We start from the raw sequence: 17238 nt of genomic DNA, 5'->3' as shown, positions 1-17238 counted from the left end.
GTACCCACGGTATGCCAGAACTCAATCCGTGCAGCGTTATGGTGGTAGCGAGACGTGCTGAGGCGTCCACTGTTGCGCGGAAACAAATATTACCACGCTTTGACAGCGTTTGCACTGGTTATCAAGACAAATGATGTCTGTGGATGTGAAACCGCCTTTGTCTCCAATGACAGTCCGCACGTTCCTTCTGCCGGTTTGATGCTAGGTCGCGTGCACTGCTTCAAAGCAATTATTTCAGGACACACCATTTTAACTGTGTTGCATTGAATCTAGTTGATAAGGACCACGAGGACCCATCCTACACACGAGAAAAAAATATAAAAGATCGTGGCGTGAGAAATTCATGACACTATGTGCATCGACGCGGTCTCTCTCCTGATTGGCTCCAGCTTCTTCTGAGTTCCCGCGAGTGTTGCACGGATTTAGCCGGATAGATGGCGTCAGGCCTCGTCTGCACCGATCCGGAGATCGTGACGCGAGAAGCTCGTAGGTAGGGCGAAGAAGGAGACCGTCGGTGAATGGATTCAGAAAGAGAAAAGGCAAACGGTCAAGCCCCCACCGGAATGCACCGACGAGAAAGGGGCCCGCAAGAACGCGGGGAGGGGACGCTGAGTTTAGGAGGCCGATTGAAGGAGGAGGAGGAAGAAAGAGAGAGAGGGGGCGCGATGGGCCGTTTGTTACGCAAGCAACGGGTACAACGACGACGACGAAGTATACGGCGTGGCCGGCGGCGGTACTGACCGACCGGGCGGCATGCGACCGACACGTCGCGCGGCGTTTCACCCGCGAGGCACAATTTCCCCGGTCTCCTTTCCTCTTCTTTCTCCGTTGCTTCTTGGGCGCGCTCTTCCTCGATAACGTGCACGAGGTATGCGTGTACCCGGCGTTGCGTGGAACGGGTCATCGAGACACGACTTCCCAGTGGCGTTTGGGTGCATACGCACGTGTATGTGCGCGATGCCGGCGTGTGCTCGTTCAGCGCCCCTGAACTTGGCGTTTTCCCCCATTCGCCGCAGAAATACACACCACGCTACAGAGGGCTGGCCTTTAAGCGTGAATTCCTTGCAGCGGCGTCTGCAGCCGCACGCGCCGAACGATACTCGATGCCGGTGGGGCGAGTGTAAAAGGAGGCTGGGATGATCGCGTGTAACCGACGCCCAGATACGCGTGTTTACGTTGTGTTTGAGCACCGCCTCTGTGGCTCGAAGCTTGATCCTTCACACTGCGTGCTCCATCGTTAAGGTGTTTCAGCGAATATCATGGCTGACCTTTTACCGTTGTACTTTACCTTCACCAGATTACCAGGGCCCTGTGCTGCACGCGGTTCAAGAAACAACAAAGCCTTGCACATGCGCTGCTGTTTGATATCGTATACTTGAGCTAAACGAAATCGTTCGAAGTTCTGCAGCGTTACACCGAAATTGCGACAGAGATTTGGACGTAGCGAACGGTGACATGGTGCCATCCCGCGAAGCTTCACTCACTCACTCGCTCGCTCCCGAGCGCTTTCTTTCTTTGAAATAATTTCATATGTTCATTGCCGCCGATTTTTCCCAAGTGAATAGAAAAATTCGAAGAAATGATTTTCTTCCTCCGTGAGAGGAAGGGATCTTATGGCTGCGTTTTGACTACGGTGGACGTATGTAATTCTGAAAGCTATCATGCCTTGCTCTTGGAAGCACTGTAAATTCTTGGTGCAGTCGTTTATACTACCGTACAGCGCTCTCTTCTCTGCGACACTCCGAACTACTATTGCCACGCTTGCTGAAGTATATATTCCTGTATGTGCTTAAGTTTCCATTTCAACCTTAAATTTCCGTTTGCATGCTTCCTTTTATCTCGGCAGACCTGGCGTGGAGCAGCGAGCCAGTGCTGACGTTTTTGATCAGTTTCCACCTTTGTCCATTTTTCTTCTGGCCTTCACGGCGTGTGAGCCACAGCGCAAGAAACGCTCTTAGCTGCGCCATCTAGCCGAATGCCGAGAAACCTTCCGTTCGGTTGGACGAGGAAATGTAAAGAAACGAGGCAACGCGGAGACGAAATCCTCCGCGTGGTATTAAACCGCGGCGCGCGACCTATAAAAAAAAGCTGACGTCGAATAGAGTAGCCACACGTGCTGCTTTCGCGCCGTGAATCACCCTAACGGGCGCAGTTTATGTATGCGGCTACCAGATTCCGATGGGCGTGCCCCGATGGTACAAGCCAATCTCGAGTTATAGACGCTGTCTTGGCAAGCGTTCACACGCTTAGCTGTTCTTATATCGTTACAAGAAAATAAATAAATAAATAAATAAATAAATACTTTTGTGGAGAGTCCATTGTCTGCGAATGCGACCCTTTTGGAATTGCCTGCGTCTCTTCGATCGCTTTAGATATTTCTTACTCTGTTCGTCATTCGCGGACGATTGTTTCTGAAAATGCGCAACTATTCATTTTGTAGTCCTTTCGAGTTTTGTATACGGGCAGTGCCCGACCTCGTAAGGTCAAGCAAGACTTTTACGTTTCAAGGTGCCACCGCTTTATTTCAGATGTCCCACTTTTGCACGCATCTTTCTGGCTCGCACGCCTCCCCCCTCCCCCACGCCCCCTCCTCAATTTCTTAAATGGATAAGCACATAATTTGGACAAGCAGATATTGGTTAGCGTGGCCATCTTTGACCTTGACAGCTTCGACAAGCGACCAGCTAGTGTCGTGCTTTGACGCTAGGGCTACTAGTGGCGCTGCTGCTTTTTTTTTTTTTTGTACACATCTTTTCTCACCTCTGTGTCCTTCACCTTGAAACTGAACAGTAGTTCCATGGTTAGTGCTTTAATGCACACCATAAGCTTCGTAGAAACTCACGTGAAAGGTTAGATGGAACGGGAGCTTGCTCAGTCTCATGAATGAAGCGCTCATGAAGCGCTTGTCCTTGTCCACCTTTCTTGTTTCCGTGTTTTTATCGCGCTAAGTTACTACTTCAATCATGAATAACGTTACGTGCTGTACCCGTTTTAGGCGTACTTGTCACGTTTCTGTGACTATAGCTTCGAATGTCCCTCGACCTTTGTTCAAGGCCAGCTGCTGTCCCATTTTGTGTTTGCTGCTGTGAGACCCTCTGTTTCATTCGCTATCCCCTTCTTCCTACCATGTGCACACACACATACACAGACAAAAAAAAAAAAAAAAAAAACCCGGCACCTTAACCCAGAAGAGCTTGGGGGAACCACTTTATTTTCTGTTTACCTCCGGGGACAAACTTTCAAGCAATCCGAGCAGACGGCGGATGTCATGCCAGCTGCTCTGATGCAGACGGCATCACTCGCCTCTTCGCAAGCGAGCCCACATCATCGTTGCCCAGCAGCGATGGGGGACAAAAGACCCCTCGCTCCCTTCTCTCTCTCTCACGACCGTGCCGCTCCCGTGTTCAGGGGTCTCGGCACAAACCGAGCGCCGGCTGTCAGGCGCCGAACGCGACGGATGACGGCGTCTTGCTGCGGAACGCAGCGAGGAAAGAGCCGAGCAGGACGAGGCTGGAACCGGTGCCGAGCGAGACGTAGAAGAAGGGCGTGGCCTGTACGAAGACGTTGAAGATCCAGCCGAATGCCAGGATGGAGAAGCCGGACACGAGGGATATCCAGATGCACACCATCAGCAGCGCGGCCAGTGACCTGCGTGGCAGCGGAGAAAGGCCGAGTTAGATTGTTAGATGATTCATCTGGAAGTCTATCATTTTACGTGTGTCATATCACTTTGTTGAGCAGAAAATTGTCGCCGAAGATACCGTTTCTGCATCTCAATTTGAAATACCCACGACAAAACGGTCGAGTTGAGGCTTTCTCTACGTGACCACCCTGTAGGCCGCTTTGTGTAAATCAGCCAGTGCCGCATGTCACATGAAAGGTACCATAATCCACAACAGGTGGCGCCATTCCGGTGCTCTTATTCTTTCCTCAGTGTATCGTTTACAAAAGCTCTGTTGTCTCTACGAATGACGAATTCTTTACTATAAAAGCCTAATCTTTCAATCTAACTCGATTGAATATTTTACTTTAGTATCCTTTTAGGGTCAGCGTGGTCATGTACAAATCAAAGGATCGGCTGGGCTTTGTTCACTAGACCATCGCATACGTCCCACTGATAACGTTTAAGTGAGGGGCATTATGAATGTAGATGATTAGTTCACATACAGAAGCAATTTGCATGGCTCTGCCTGGTTAAATGTACCCAGTGTTTCAGACTGTGACTCGCAAATGCCACCTGTTACGTTGCAATGAGAGTATAATGGGCAAGGGCTCTCTCACTTTAGAGAAATTCATGACAGAGCAGTGCCTTAACCTTTTATTAGTTGCTTGGGGAGCTTAACCATGACGATATCGTGAATTACGATAGGCCATTGCCGTTTACTACAACCACTGTTTTACATTTCTACAAGCAAACAACCTTGTTAACTTGTAATGTTTTAGTGAAAGAGTATTCACATATTTTGTAGCGTCTTGGAACCGAGCATCCAACAACGATAAACCACATCGCATGGACTAACTGCGTGTTTGTAAACAAACATGTGGTAATACAGGTAAAGAGAATAGACAAATGTATTGACACTTTTGATCCTTCGCTGCTCGCCGCGTCGAATTACAAACCTATGCAGAGCAACTTTGGAAAACTTGGCCACGCCGATTAATCTTGCCTGTTGAGAAATGTCATGCCTGTAGGATTCGTCAAAATACGGAATGCGATGGCAGCGCCGCAGCGTTGCTGTGGCGTCATACTCTGCAGGTTGTCTATATATAGCGGAAATCGTTACGCAACGGCTCTGTTTTTGACACCGGGAACGTGTACGAGCCTCCCGCACGGCGTCTGTTTTTCTCACGGAACGGGACTAGAACAAAGCGTATAGGAAGCAATGCCATCCGGGAAGTCGTCCAGCAGCGCCAACCGGCAAAGCAGTAAAACGAGCACACAAAGACACCGCATCGGGCATATTGCGCACAATGGCGGCGACGCCTAAAAGGTGTTACGCGACCGCCGCGGGGTGACAAGCGTTCGGTCACGCACGCGTGTTTCGATCCCGGCAGGGGGAGCGGCCGCCATTGTTTGCAGTGGGAACAGACTACGAACGCGGACGCCTTAATTATCGTCTGCTTTCACGCGCGTCCAGCAGACAGCTTTCCCAAAGACTCGAGCGCCACGCGTGGTGGGCACTGCGAACTTCGTGCACGTTCTCCCCATCGGAGAAAGCTCGTTTCTGGCGTTTGTTGTTTTAATGAGCCACGTTACAATCGGCAACGAGAGAAAAGGCTTGCTTCCTCGTTTTGTCGGCAGCGCTACGAGATAGGCAAGAGCCCTGCAAAACTGTAGAATTGATTTGCTCCATCAATTGGGACCCAGTCACATAGGCGTGACCAGGTGACGTATGTCGTGATAAGAAGCCAACAAACAATGACGCCGCGAGGACATCATAGAAGAAATTATCTGAAGTTCCTAATTGAATTAAAGAAGTGATACATAAGTGAAAGTTAAAGTAGATGAAAAAACAACTTACCGCAGGATGGTAACGAACCCACGCCTTCGCATTACGCGTGCGATGCTTTCTGGGGTATTTGTGTTTATCAACTAGCATTAAAATGCGGAGTGATCCTGCGCCACACCTCGCGGCCATGACGGCGGATGTGGAACATCCTTTTTTGCCGTAGGCGTCACGTGTACGTGAACTTTCTTGGCCGAAGGCAACTGGTTAACAAACCCACGCATGCTACCTGAAGGCATCACTGCTGGGATATATATGCGCGTTTCTCGACTCCTGCAAGCATCCTACTAAGAGTTGCGAAAAGAACTTTTTTTTACTTTTACTTTTTCTCGTTCTGTCTATAGGCGCTTAACGTTAGGGCTATTCTTTTTTTTTTTTCTTACGCTGGCTACACAAGTGTAGTTAGTGTAGGAAGTTGCTTTCTTTTTTTTAAAGCGAGAGCTTTACTGACCGCGAACTTGCGATTTCGCCATGGCCGTGCTCCGAGGAGGCACATGACGTCACACCGCGTTCCTCGTCGTTGTGCTCGCTTCCGTTCGCTTCGCCAGCTGCGTCGCATGCCTGATAACATGTCGGAGGATTGAAAAGGAGGGCTCGCGTGCGCCGCAACAGTATGGACGGCGACAATACTGATAAGCAGGAGGAGGCCTGGAATCGACATCGGAGCGAAATGAAGAGGAAACGAATCGCCCAGAGAACATACGAACAACGCGCCGAACCACTGGCTAAACGCCGCAACATAGCGAGACAACCAGACTAACCACCCGCGCTGGTTGCTCAGTGGCTATGGTGTTGGGCTGCTGAGCACGAGGTCGCGGGATCGTATCCCGGCCACGGCGGCCGCATTTCGATGGGGGCGAAATGCGAAAACACCCGTGTACTTAGATTTAGGTGCACGTTAAAGAACCCCAGGTGGTCGAAATTTCCGGAGTCCTCCACTACGGCGTGCCTCATAATCAAAGGTGGTTTTGGCACGTAAAACCCCATAATTCAATTCAATTCAACCAGACTAACCTGGACTTGCAATCAAGATTAACCAAGACTAACCATGCTATGCCTTAGCTTTAGCCACGTATATCCTGGCATAGCCGAGCTAAGTCACTGCCAATTTTTTTACTTGGTGTAGAAAAGTGTAGCTCCGCCCACCTACACGAAGCCACTTTATTATAGCCGTAGCGTAGCACGAAAACTACGCTTTCTACACTGCAGTTTCAATGAGTAGGCAGCAGACGACAATACAAGCAGGCTGGCGTTGCAAACGCGTGGCGCCATTTTGTCTGTGACTGTCGGCGCTGATATAATGATGATAGTGAATATTGGCTGCAAGGACGGGAACGAAGTGCTGGCGTGACCTTGTGTCACAAAAGAAGGTGAGCTAATCTTCCAAGAATATATACCTATCTTGCTCGCGGATGGTGCGGGCTGTTTCGTACTCCGCGCTGTATTGCACGCATTGAGAAGTTGTCTTCGTGCACTGCGCATTCGCGATGTACATCGCTGCAGTTTGTCAAGATTTGTCTATGAAAGAAAACTCGTACATCGGCGTTTAGTTTCAGGCAAGGGCGTACAAGCGGCTAATAAGTGCGAAGTCGGGCGAAGTCACCAGCTTTCGTTATGACACTAAAGATGAAGCACTACATTTTTTTAGTCGCCTCGCACGCCGACCACAGCAACTTGGAGATCACCACCTTCTTGTTGAATGTCGTGAAATGGTTTTTGTTTTCTGGGTGAGACAAGAGTTCGTGGACAATTGTGGTCTATGTCAAATACAATTAAGCGCTGCCAGTAATCAGATATGTCGTTCAGACGGTTGAATTTCTCCTGCAGGTGGAGGTCACGATGAGCGAGAACCCTGAAAAGCCGATTATGGCCACTGACGATCAGGTTCGAGTGGCAGAATCAAAAATCAAGGTTCCAGTGCGTGACTTCATTAGGCGGCACATCTAACTTATGGATTCGCTTGCACAGAGTGCCTGCGCCACCCAAGAACATGTGGTTGCGAATTTTAGTGACTATACCGCGTCACCCTCAATATGGCGGGCTATAGTTCCTAATATCTAAACCTCTACGCTGTTATGTATGGCGGGCGTCACTGAGAGTAACACCAACAAAGAGCCACGCAATGATAAAAGCTTGCTAACTTTCTATTCACTGCGTGCTTGGAAGTGTTCAACCTATTAAACTGGGAAGGCTTAGGAGTTAGGATCGACCGGCGAATATCTGAGCAACCTTCGGTTTGCTGATGACGTTGTTCTATTCAGCAACACTGCAGACGAGTTACAACAAATGATTGAGCACCTTAACAGAGAGAGTGCAAGAGTGGGGTTGAATGTTAATATGCAGAAGACAAAAATAACGATGAATAGCCGGGCAAGGGAACAAGAGTTCAGGATCGCCAGTCCGCCTCTATCTGTGAAGGAGTACGTTTACCTAGGGTCAATTGATCACAGGGAACCCTGATCATGAGAAGGAAATTCAGAGAGGAATAAAAATGGATTGGATCACACGGCAGACATCGTGAGCTCCTGACTGGAAGTTAGCATTATCATTGAAAAGGAAGGCGTACAATCAGTGCACTTTACCGGTGCTGACATATGGGGCAGAGACTTGGAGACTGACAAAGGAGCTTGAGAACAGTGTATTTGCTTCAGAAAAGAAGGTACATCATTAAAAAAGCCATAGGGACAAACTGAACAGGCGTATGTTAAAAAAAATGTAAGGAAACTTAGGGAGCTTTTCATCAAATTTAAGGGAAAACTGGCTATGGAGGTTGGCAGCACTGAATACATAAAGGTGGGGGGGGGGGGGGGGCTAGGCAAGCGCTCGAGCAATCTTTTCGTTGTTCCTAGCGCTCCACAGGTATAGCAAGCGGATTTGTAGGATTAAGAATTAATTGTTGCATGGGCTTGTTGGCCTTGCATTGCTGGTGAAGAAAAATTAGCGCACCACAAAACAACGCACACCGGAAGGGAAGCGGTTGCCTTTGTCTTCCCTTCCTGGTTACGTTGTGTTTTGTTGCGCTAATTTTCTTCACCAGCAGTTTGTAGGTTTAGTCGATGCAATGTTTTTGAAGGCATGCATTCGCAGCGGAAAAATGATCATAAGTGCATGGGCAACCGTAATAAGCCGTGGAAGGGCACGGTTCTTCGGGGACCAAGCAGCCCCCTCGAGTCATCGAATTCGAAGAAATCGGGCGGTGGCCGCCATTTCGAGCGCGCACGCACCTCGACGTGCGTCGCGCCGCTTGAAACTCGTTTCACTTTACTGCGCGGTCCACTTAATCGAGCGTAGCTCGAAGCTGTGGCCCCGCGCTGCTACTGTTACGCCTCTAAACCAACGCGTGCGCGCTTGCGTCGCCGAGAGGGCCGCTCCCTATGGCTATTGATGAGATTAGGGTTCCCGATAGCGGACGACGAGACGCACGGAACAGGAGGCAGTCGATTGCCTGCACGGTCCGCTCGCCGCTCGCGTGGAAGCCGCTGACCTGAATCGTCTGCTCACGTGAAAGCGCCGCGGCGCCATGCGCGGGCGTGCGCCACATATTTTACACGGTTTTTACGCTATGCAGATGCGCGTATATGTGGGTTCCTCGACAGACGAACGTGCGCGCTGCTCGGAAGGAATCGTCTGCTCACCCGTCTGGCGATTCGCCGCACGTTTTCATTCTGAGAATGCCGTCATGCGAAGGGATGGTTTGACGTCACTTCCTCTTCCATTCGATCAAGTCCCTTCGAAGCTAATTAGCATGTGGGATGCGAAAGCCCCCCATGTTCCGAGAACACATTTCCAGCAGACGCACTACTCCGCCATTTTTACGTAAAATATAGCTGCAACGCTTTAGCACCAACAGGTAGTGCATCATTAAATTGTATTTTAGAAGGTTACCTAATGCTTCACGATTTCCAAAGCTTCGGCCCATCAACACGGCGGTTCCTGGAAGCAGCCTCGGGGGAGTTCTTTATCTGATGCGATGGCAATATCGCTTGCTGCGTGCTCTTATTGGTAGGGTGCCTTAATATCCAGAAGAAAAAGTAGTCCGGCGAACTGTCTTTCTCGTCGCTCGAGCGGTTTCGAAACCGGAAGCAGTCGTCACGAAGACCAGCAGATGCCCTAAGGCGTTGCGAATCGCGTGCTCGCGCAAGCGCGTCTGCCGCCGTTGCAGACGACGCCTACACCGCGTTGTCTGCGCTCGTCTTTTGTCTTGCCTTGAGACGTCTGCGAGGCGAGAAGACGCCGACGCCGACGCCACGGGGTGTAGCAGACGCCGCGGTGTTATGCGCGGTCAGCCCACTCGATTTGGGGAGGTTTTGTCACCGCTGCCGGGGCCAGGCCCACGCGTGTTTGCAGAGAAAGGGCGTTCTGAATCACAGTTGTTACGCACGCATCCTTTGAAGCAACACAACTGCTTGCGCAAAGACATATATGATGTTAAAACTCCCATCGAAATTGTTAAACAAACACATATTTTTTTCAGGCTGGGGATGAATGATTCACGAATTATTCGTCGTTAGTGTTTTTGTCGAAATACACTCAGCATAATGAAGTGTTCACATGTGTTAAAAACGAAGCTAGATGTCTACAAGGCCTGTATAACTACTGCACTACCTCGTAGAGCCTACATACAATATCGTTATGACAAGCACACATACTCGCAGCCACAGAAGCATTAACTAGATTTTAAGGGTCTTGAGCTGGGCTAGTTGGTTTAGGGTACATTATAGCGAAATAGCGCAGACGACGCTCTTGTCCGTTTTTCACAAGTCCCGTCGTCTGCGTTGTTTCGCCATAATCTACATCGTAAACTACAAACCATATTAAACAAGCCAAACTATATCATTGGCAGAGACGTACTGATCAACGTGACAGGTTGAGGTACCCGTCTAAATAATTGTGCTGATTCTACGCACTGTGGAAATCGATGTTATGCGAGGCTATTTGACAGGTGCCTGCTGGCTATCCATCGTTGTCTGGGTTTTCGCAAAGCGATACCAGTTGGCCCAATGTGTTTAAGCTGAGTAATGTTTGTGTGCGGGTCGCAAGTGTGCGTGTCTGTGACGACGACAACATGATGACGACCACGTTGAAGACGATCGCATGGCAGAAATGACATGACTTGTACGCTGGCCGTTTGACGTGAGCTTACGCCATGGCGATTGTTTAGTTCTACATAAATGTAGTGAACGAGCGTAAGCGAGAAAAACACTAATTGTGGCGTCATCAGCGACTGTGTGTTACAGAATCGTACGTGCCTATGGCTATGTCACGTGGTGTATGGTAAAACGACAGTGACATTTGTGCTCCAGTGAAGTTCTGATGGGGTTTTACGTGCCAAAACCACGATTTCATTATGAGGTACGCCGTAGTGGGGGTCTCCGGATTTATTTTGACCACCAGGGGATCTTTCACGCGCCCGCAATGCAACGGGACACGAGCGCTTTTGCATTTCGCCCCCATCGAAATGCGGCCGCCGTGGCCGGGATTCGATCTCGCGACCTCCTGCTTAGCAGCTCAACACCACAGCGGCCGAACGACCGCAGCAGGCACTCTGGCGAATACATGTTATAACACGATTAACTTGGTCCATCATGAGTCGGCACAACGTCGCACAGTTTCTAAGTAGCGTAATCTGCTATAGGAGGAAATTACCGGGAAAAGCGTGCACGTGCCGGTGATAGTGCCGTCTAACGCGGCGCCTCGGAGCGCGAGCTGTCACAAGGAAAGAAGACGAGGAAGTGACACGAGGCGCACGCTGCGAGTGTTTCAAAGAGCTTGCTGGCTTTGGAACGCGGGAAGTACGCGTGCGATAGTGACTTAATGCAATAATGGAAAAGAAAAAAGAAATAGCTTTTGTGGCTTAATGGCTAGAGCGCCGCGGGCTTCTGTGCTCGACGGCAGAGGTTCGATTCCACCATCGATCGCACATTTTCTTTTTAATAAAGCGAGGCAAGGCAGGAAGCTACCTACGTAAGGCAAAGGAACGAAACGCTAGCCAGACATTCTGACTGCAACAAACGTACGCCTTTCAGACCGTTCAATAAAGCGAATATCTTCACAGAATCAAGCACTAGGCTATGCGCTTACATTGACGGTCCGTGGTTTCTGCGTGACTCTCTTGAAAAGTGTGACTCCACTGCGAGCACATGTTTTTTTCGTACAACGATACTTGGCTCAGCAGTGAACAATTAAGGGCTTTAGAAACTGCGCTTGTTCAGGCAAATGACTCGAGGCGCCGTTTAGGTGGCGCGATACGCAATTAGAAACATCAGTGTCAACTACCATGCATGCAGGGCCTACGTGGCTTAATCTGTGCTCTATGGTGAGCGTTTTGTAACCCCGACAAGGGTGCACGCTCTCTCTGAATTTCAGGCGTTCCGTGCTGTACAGATAGGCGTAAGCGGTAATCGGGCGCTCGCATATGTAGAGACGTACGGCGCGGCGGCGGTGTTCTCCCGCATGGCTCGGTAGGCGCGCGCGGCCTCCTGCTTCTTCAGCAGCTCCTTCTGGCGCATCAGGGCGTCGCGGTTCTGTTCGATCTGCATCTGCAGCTGCTGCTTGTCGGTCGGGATCAGGCCGCTGCCGACGCCCACCTCACCCTGCCAAGACGGGGACAGAAGAAGATGAACAAAATGAACGGCAGGGACAAAAGCGCATGGCTTTTGTCACCCCCGATTATCTGTCCCGAAACGTCGTCGCCTGCGCTGTTCACTGTATCGACAGGTATACCGAACCGTGGCGACGAGAGGCTCCTCGTGCAAAAGTGTGCCTGCTCGCAGTCTTTCTGCGCGACTCGTGAAAGTGATCGTCACAAAAATTTGTACAGGCAGTCGGCGGAAAAGCTTATGCATTTTTCTTTGTGTGAAGCCTATGGGTTGTTCGCAGACAGCTTGTGGACTTATGCAGGCTTACGCTTTATGTCTACTATCTTATTGGGCCAAAGCTGTATAGACGCTCTATCCATCAAGGTGGTTCTCACAATATATCTGTATAGACAGTCCGCAGAAAATCTACAGGCATATTTGTGCGAAGCCTATAAACAGTTCACGATACCCTCTGGACTTATGGCCTTACGCTCTTTGTCTCGACTGTCACTCGTCCGAGCTGTACAGGCTTCCACGATGCTTTTGTCGGTTGACATTACAGAGTCGCATGGAGCCAGAAAGTCAAGTGTATAAGAAGACAAATTGCTGTACAAAAATGTCTGTAGACAATCTATCTAATTGGGGGGGGGGGGGGGGGGGGGGGGGAGTTTTGTCGTCGTCGTTTTAGGCGCCTTAATTAGTCTCGTTGAGATGCGTCGCTTGTGTTTAGATGGCCCAATATCATGTGCACCTCCGTGTGTTCTGTGTAAACGCTGCCGTGGACAATCTCCTAGAATCAAGAACCCACCCCCGTGAACATCGGCATTCATCATTTTCAAAATTAAACAAGAAATGATAAAGCTAGCTTATTCTGGTGTAACACAAAGCTAGATGCAGACGGCGCTATATATAATATACAGGGTGTCCCAGCTATCTTTAGTCAGAGTTTAAAAATAGGCGAGTGCCACGTAGCTGGACAGAACCAAGATAATGTGTTTTGCCGTAGCTTGGGGATGCTAAAATAATTGTTTTCATCACCCTAATTATATCATTAGTCTTAATTAACTTCTCATATATTATAATTAGGTGAAATGTGTCAATGAGAAAATTGTAGAGCGACGTGATAAACTCCCGATACAGCTTTCTGTTGTTCAATACGTGCTACATAAAAGTGTTTTTCCGAGCGTGAAAGAAGCCCGCGAATGCGCGCGAAGTGTCTCGGGCGGCCAGCGGAGTGCGATACCTTGATTCTAAGCAAGAGTACAAAAACAGTAAATTTGCCTTTTAGACTAAATTAGACTTGCTCACTTTATTACATTTCTCAATTTTTACTCGATACGGCCCTTCAAGTATCTACCTAAAGGTGACTACCTCTCCCGCGATCGTAATAAACAACACGATATTCTACACATTTTTACGCTTCTCGTAACCCGGAAACTTCTGTTCGTTAAAATCTTGCAGTGAATCTAAATACAGTAACATTTAGTTGGAGTTGACTTCTTAATCTTTTGTTCAATAGTTAAGTCCTTAGTTTTAGTGAACACCTTAACGTTTAGCTATAGAGAGTGAAACTGCGAAGGATTTTTGAATTTAGCAAGGTCATGCTTGACCTAGGACGAAGGAATGCAGGCCAAAAACGGCCATGTTGCGAGCGGTTGCAACCGGCGCGAATGCACCGTGATCCGTAATTCAAGTTCACTCTGGCACAAATCTAAGTGCCAGCGAACGGGGGAGGTGGTCCAGGGGGTGCAAAATCGGTGCATCATGCAACGGGGCCGTCCGCGTCCACCTGCTTCGAAAAGAAGAAAAAAGAAAACGCATGCTCGAATTTCTACCCTGCACGGTACGTGCCGTAGTGCAGTGGTGGTCAAGCTGCCTTGATAACTCTTCCCGCAACTCGTTTGCATATGACAGTTTCTTTCCCCGCCGTGTATGTGATCGTGTCAATTAAAGGTGATGTTTAGTTGGAAGTTGTGCGTGACCTTCCTGGGTCACTGTTATTCATTCGCGCTTCAAGTTTACTAGTTGTGGAACACCAGCTAGACCGTTCACAAGTCTTGCTTGAAATTAGCATGACATCACAAGCTGTTCCCCTTACCTTATTCCGTTTTTTACCCTGAGTAAGATGGCAGCAGGCCTGCCTCACTTTCGACGCATCTTCAAAAAAGAACCTTGATTCTAGTCGAGATCCTTTTCAGAAGAAAAAAAAATGAAAAAAAAAATGGGCGAGTTGTTTTAGGTTCACGCCTGCTACAGTGCGACTTAGACAATGATTATGAAAAAGAAGGGGCCACCAGACGATGCTCACTGTCAAGTGAAACTTATTGGAGGAAAACGAACAATATCGTCAATCCATTTATATTGTTCGTTCCCCTGTAATAAACTTCGTTTGATAGTCAGCGCCGTGTGGTGCCCAGTGTTTGCAGTCGTGAGGTTCCACCGTGATTAACGGGACGCGCGCGTCCTGCGTGGACCGCGCGTGCTCCAGCTTCGCTCACCGATCCGCCGCTGGCGGAGATGGCCGAGGAGCCGTGCTTGCTCGACTTGCTGCTGCGGTGGTGGCCCTTGCGGGAGCCGCGCTTCGAGCGCGAGGACTTCTCCTCGGCCAGCGGTGGGGCTGCGTACTGCTGGTGCTGCTGCTGTTGCTGTTCCTCCTGGCTGCTGTAGTACGGGTGGCGGGCCCAGGCCTCGCGGCGGGCGTCAGACTCGCCGGTGCGCGCCGAGCCGTAGCTGCTCTCCCGCGCCGCCGAGTCGGCCGACGTGTGCGACCGGGGAGCGCGGACACCGCCCTGCGGGTCCTCCATGACGCCGGCCCTCGCCGATTGCTCCTGCTCGCGGCGAGCGACGCGTCGTCATTGTGGACGACGACGACGTCGGGGCATCGTCGTCAGCGGCTACGGCTACAATATTTTCGTAGTCAGCATAATCAACGGCACTGCCGGCTTTGAAAGTTGCGTTTTACGGCGAAGCTCTCGAGGGTAGTTGCGCACTGGTTTACGTGCGACGCCGCGGTCGATATCGGATGCGAATGCAACGCAACGTGTTGGAGCCCCGTACTTGCTCTGTAACGTAATGATCGATGATTATAAAATGAAATGTTACCTTGCGAATATCTCACTCTGGTAGACAACCAATTATATGCGCCGTCCTTTTTTATCCCAGTAATCCATATTTTTTTCTCACGTCGCCCTATGCTGTCTCCGCGTTAGGAGGGCAGCTTCTACGCCGGCTGCGGCGGTGAGATCTGATGCCGTGCACGGGCATCAGCTCCATCATCCCGCAGGCTGCGTGGGAGCCGTCGCCTTCTGTGATGAACAGCCAGCCGCGACTGCGCTAGAACGCAGCAGCATGCAGCAACTGCTGCCGCTTTCGATCGAGGCCGGGATCCAGCAAACAAGACTTCTAGTACTTCCTAAAGGTCTGTAAGAACCCGCTGACACAGCTTCGCTCTCTCTGCGGCATGCTTTGTCAGATCGGCATACACCTGTGAGGGATTTCATTGGACACGCACAAGTGCGAAGCTGCAGCGGCTACGGCAGCAGGAAGAATCAAAAGAACAGCAGCATAAAATCAGCAACAAGACGCGGTGACGGTAACTACAGCAATGTGACAATCCTTTGACACGGCTCTACGTCAGCAGCAGGCACAATCACCACAACCACGGCAAGAACAACGCGGTCAACCTTACGATACAGTCACGACGGAAGACCTGTGGAAGTAAAGCAATAGAGGACAAGGACAGCGGCAACAAGACGAAGAACATATCAGTAACTGAGTTGCGGATATGTCTTGTAAAGAGTGCAGCGTGCTCAACATGCAGCTAGAATTTACAGCGCGTGATTCGATGCCAATGCCGTTTAAATGTGATTTCTCGCTCTTTGGCTTCAAAGCGTGTCACACGTCATCCCGAAAAAGAAAGAAAAAAGAAAAGCTTGTTGAGATCTCGTTTTCGTATGTGGTGCTTCGCCGCACCGTCGTTGAATAAGACATTCCGGCTACCTCGCGTGACGTCACTCGTCTCACGGCCAGCAGGATATGCGGGCTAGCCCAGTAAGATTGACCTCTCGACCGAAACCGCATCAATGACGATATTCGGTCAGGTTAGGCGAAGAGCACGTTCTAGCTAGCCAAAATGCTTGTGTGTGTGCGTGTGTGTGTGAGACGTGTGAAATGCCGAGAGCATCCGTTCGTTCGACCGTGGGATCGCGTCACCGAAAGCAAAAAACCCGCAGCGCGTAGTGCGTGAGGCTGTACGTAAACGCTTGGCGATCCGCGACTGATCGAATGAACGCACGCACGATTTGAGGTTCCCGAGGCATGCGAGTGCGTGCGCGCATTCCCACGACCTTGGTCGTCCACGACGGGCTGCCGGTATTGAGCAGCGTGCCACGCAAGCATACAGTCCCCGTGTCACGCTTGTGTGGAGCGCGCCAACGCTGTGCTCCCGATTTCAGTATAGTCGCACTTTAAAGCGACCAGTGTGCTCGACAACGCATGTCTTCGCCATCTCGTCGTGTATGTCACCGGAACTCTTCTGTGTCGTAAGAGAGCTTGTTGACCAAGTCGGTACTTGTTGCGGGACACATTTAGCTGGGTGGTGTTGTCGTGAAATTTTTTTCCTGGCGTGCGTCGCTTTAGTGGCAGATATGCCCTTCAGCAATAGTTAGCTAAACCAGGGCGTAAGTGGACACACGCTCCTAGATCCGGGACGACAATGCGGTCATAGCGCTTGGTCGTAGCGCTTGCATTGGAAGGAATATAAAAATTGGCCCCGTATCTGTGCGCGCATCGCTGCAAATGGCACGTAAGTGCGTAAGTGCTACTTCGCTACACGGCATGTATATATATATATATATATATATATATATATATATATATATATATATATATTTTTACATTGGTGCCAGAAAGTGGCATGCTCTTTTAACATTGTTAATTGTTTGAGGGAGGTCCGGCGCCCAACTTCCTTACAATACGAATGAAGTTCCACGTAATTTCAGAACCTCAATTGCTTTATGTGCAAAACGAGCTTGGGCGACAACCAAACAACGAACGTGCTGGCGTCTTCTGTGAACATGGTATAAGAAGAAAGCATTCTTGTTAGTATAAGAGCTTGCACTTTGACGTCATTTCAGTTCAAGTGCAGTGACTTC

General features: G+C 49.8%; 1 protein-coding gene across 1 annotated transcript in view; it reads right to left on the bottom strand.

The window, feature by feature from the left end:
- Nucleotides 1-3191: 3191 nt before the first annotated feature.
- LOC126539529 (uncharacterized) overlaps nucleotides 3192-17238 on the bottom strand; it is a 33881-nt gene continuing 19834 nt past the window's right edge. Inside the window, exons 2-4 of the mRNA XM_050186402.2 lie at nucleotides 14584-14913; nucleotides 11937-12100; nucleotides 3192-3648 (exon numbers count right to left, since the gene is read on the bottom strand). Coding sequence (XP_050042359.1) covers nucleotides 3438-3648; nucleotides 11937-12100; nucleotides 14584-14889 — 681 coding nt within the window. The 5' untranslated portion in view covers nucleotides 14890-14913 and the 3' untranslated portion in view covers nucleotides 3192-3437. The remainder of the gene's footprint in view (nucleotides 3649-11936; nucleotides 12101-14583; nucleotides 14914-17238) is intronic.

Source organism: Dermacentor andersoni, chromosome 11, assembly GCF_023375885.2.
Source record: "Dermacentor andersoni chromosome 11, qqDerAnde1_hic_scaffold, whole genome shotgun sequence".
NCBI classification, from domain to species: domain Eukaryota; kingdom Metazoa; phylum Arthropoda; class Arachnida; order Ixodida; family Ixodidae; genus Dermacentor; species Dermacentor andersoni.
Note: the sequence above shows the minus strand (reverse complement) of the source record. Positions and strands in the feature narration are given on the sequence as shown.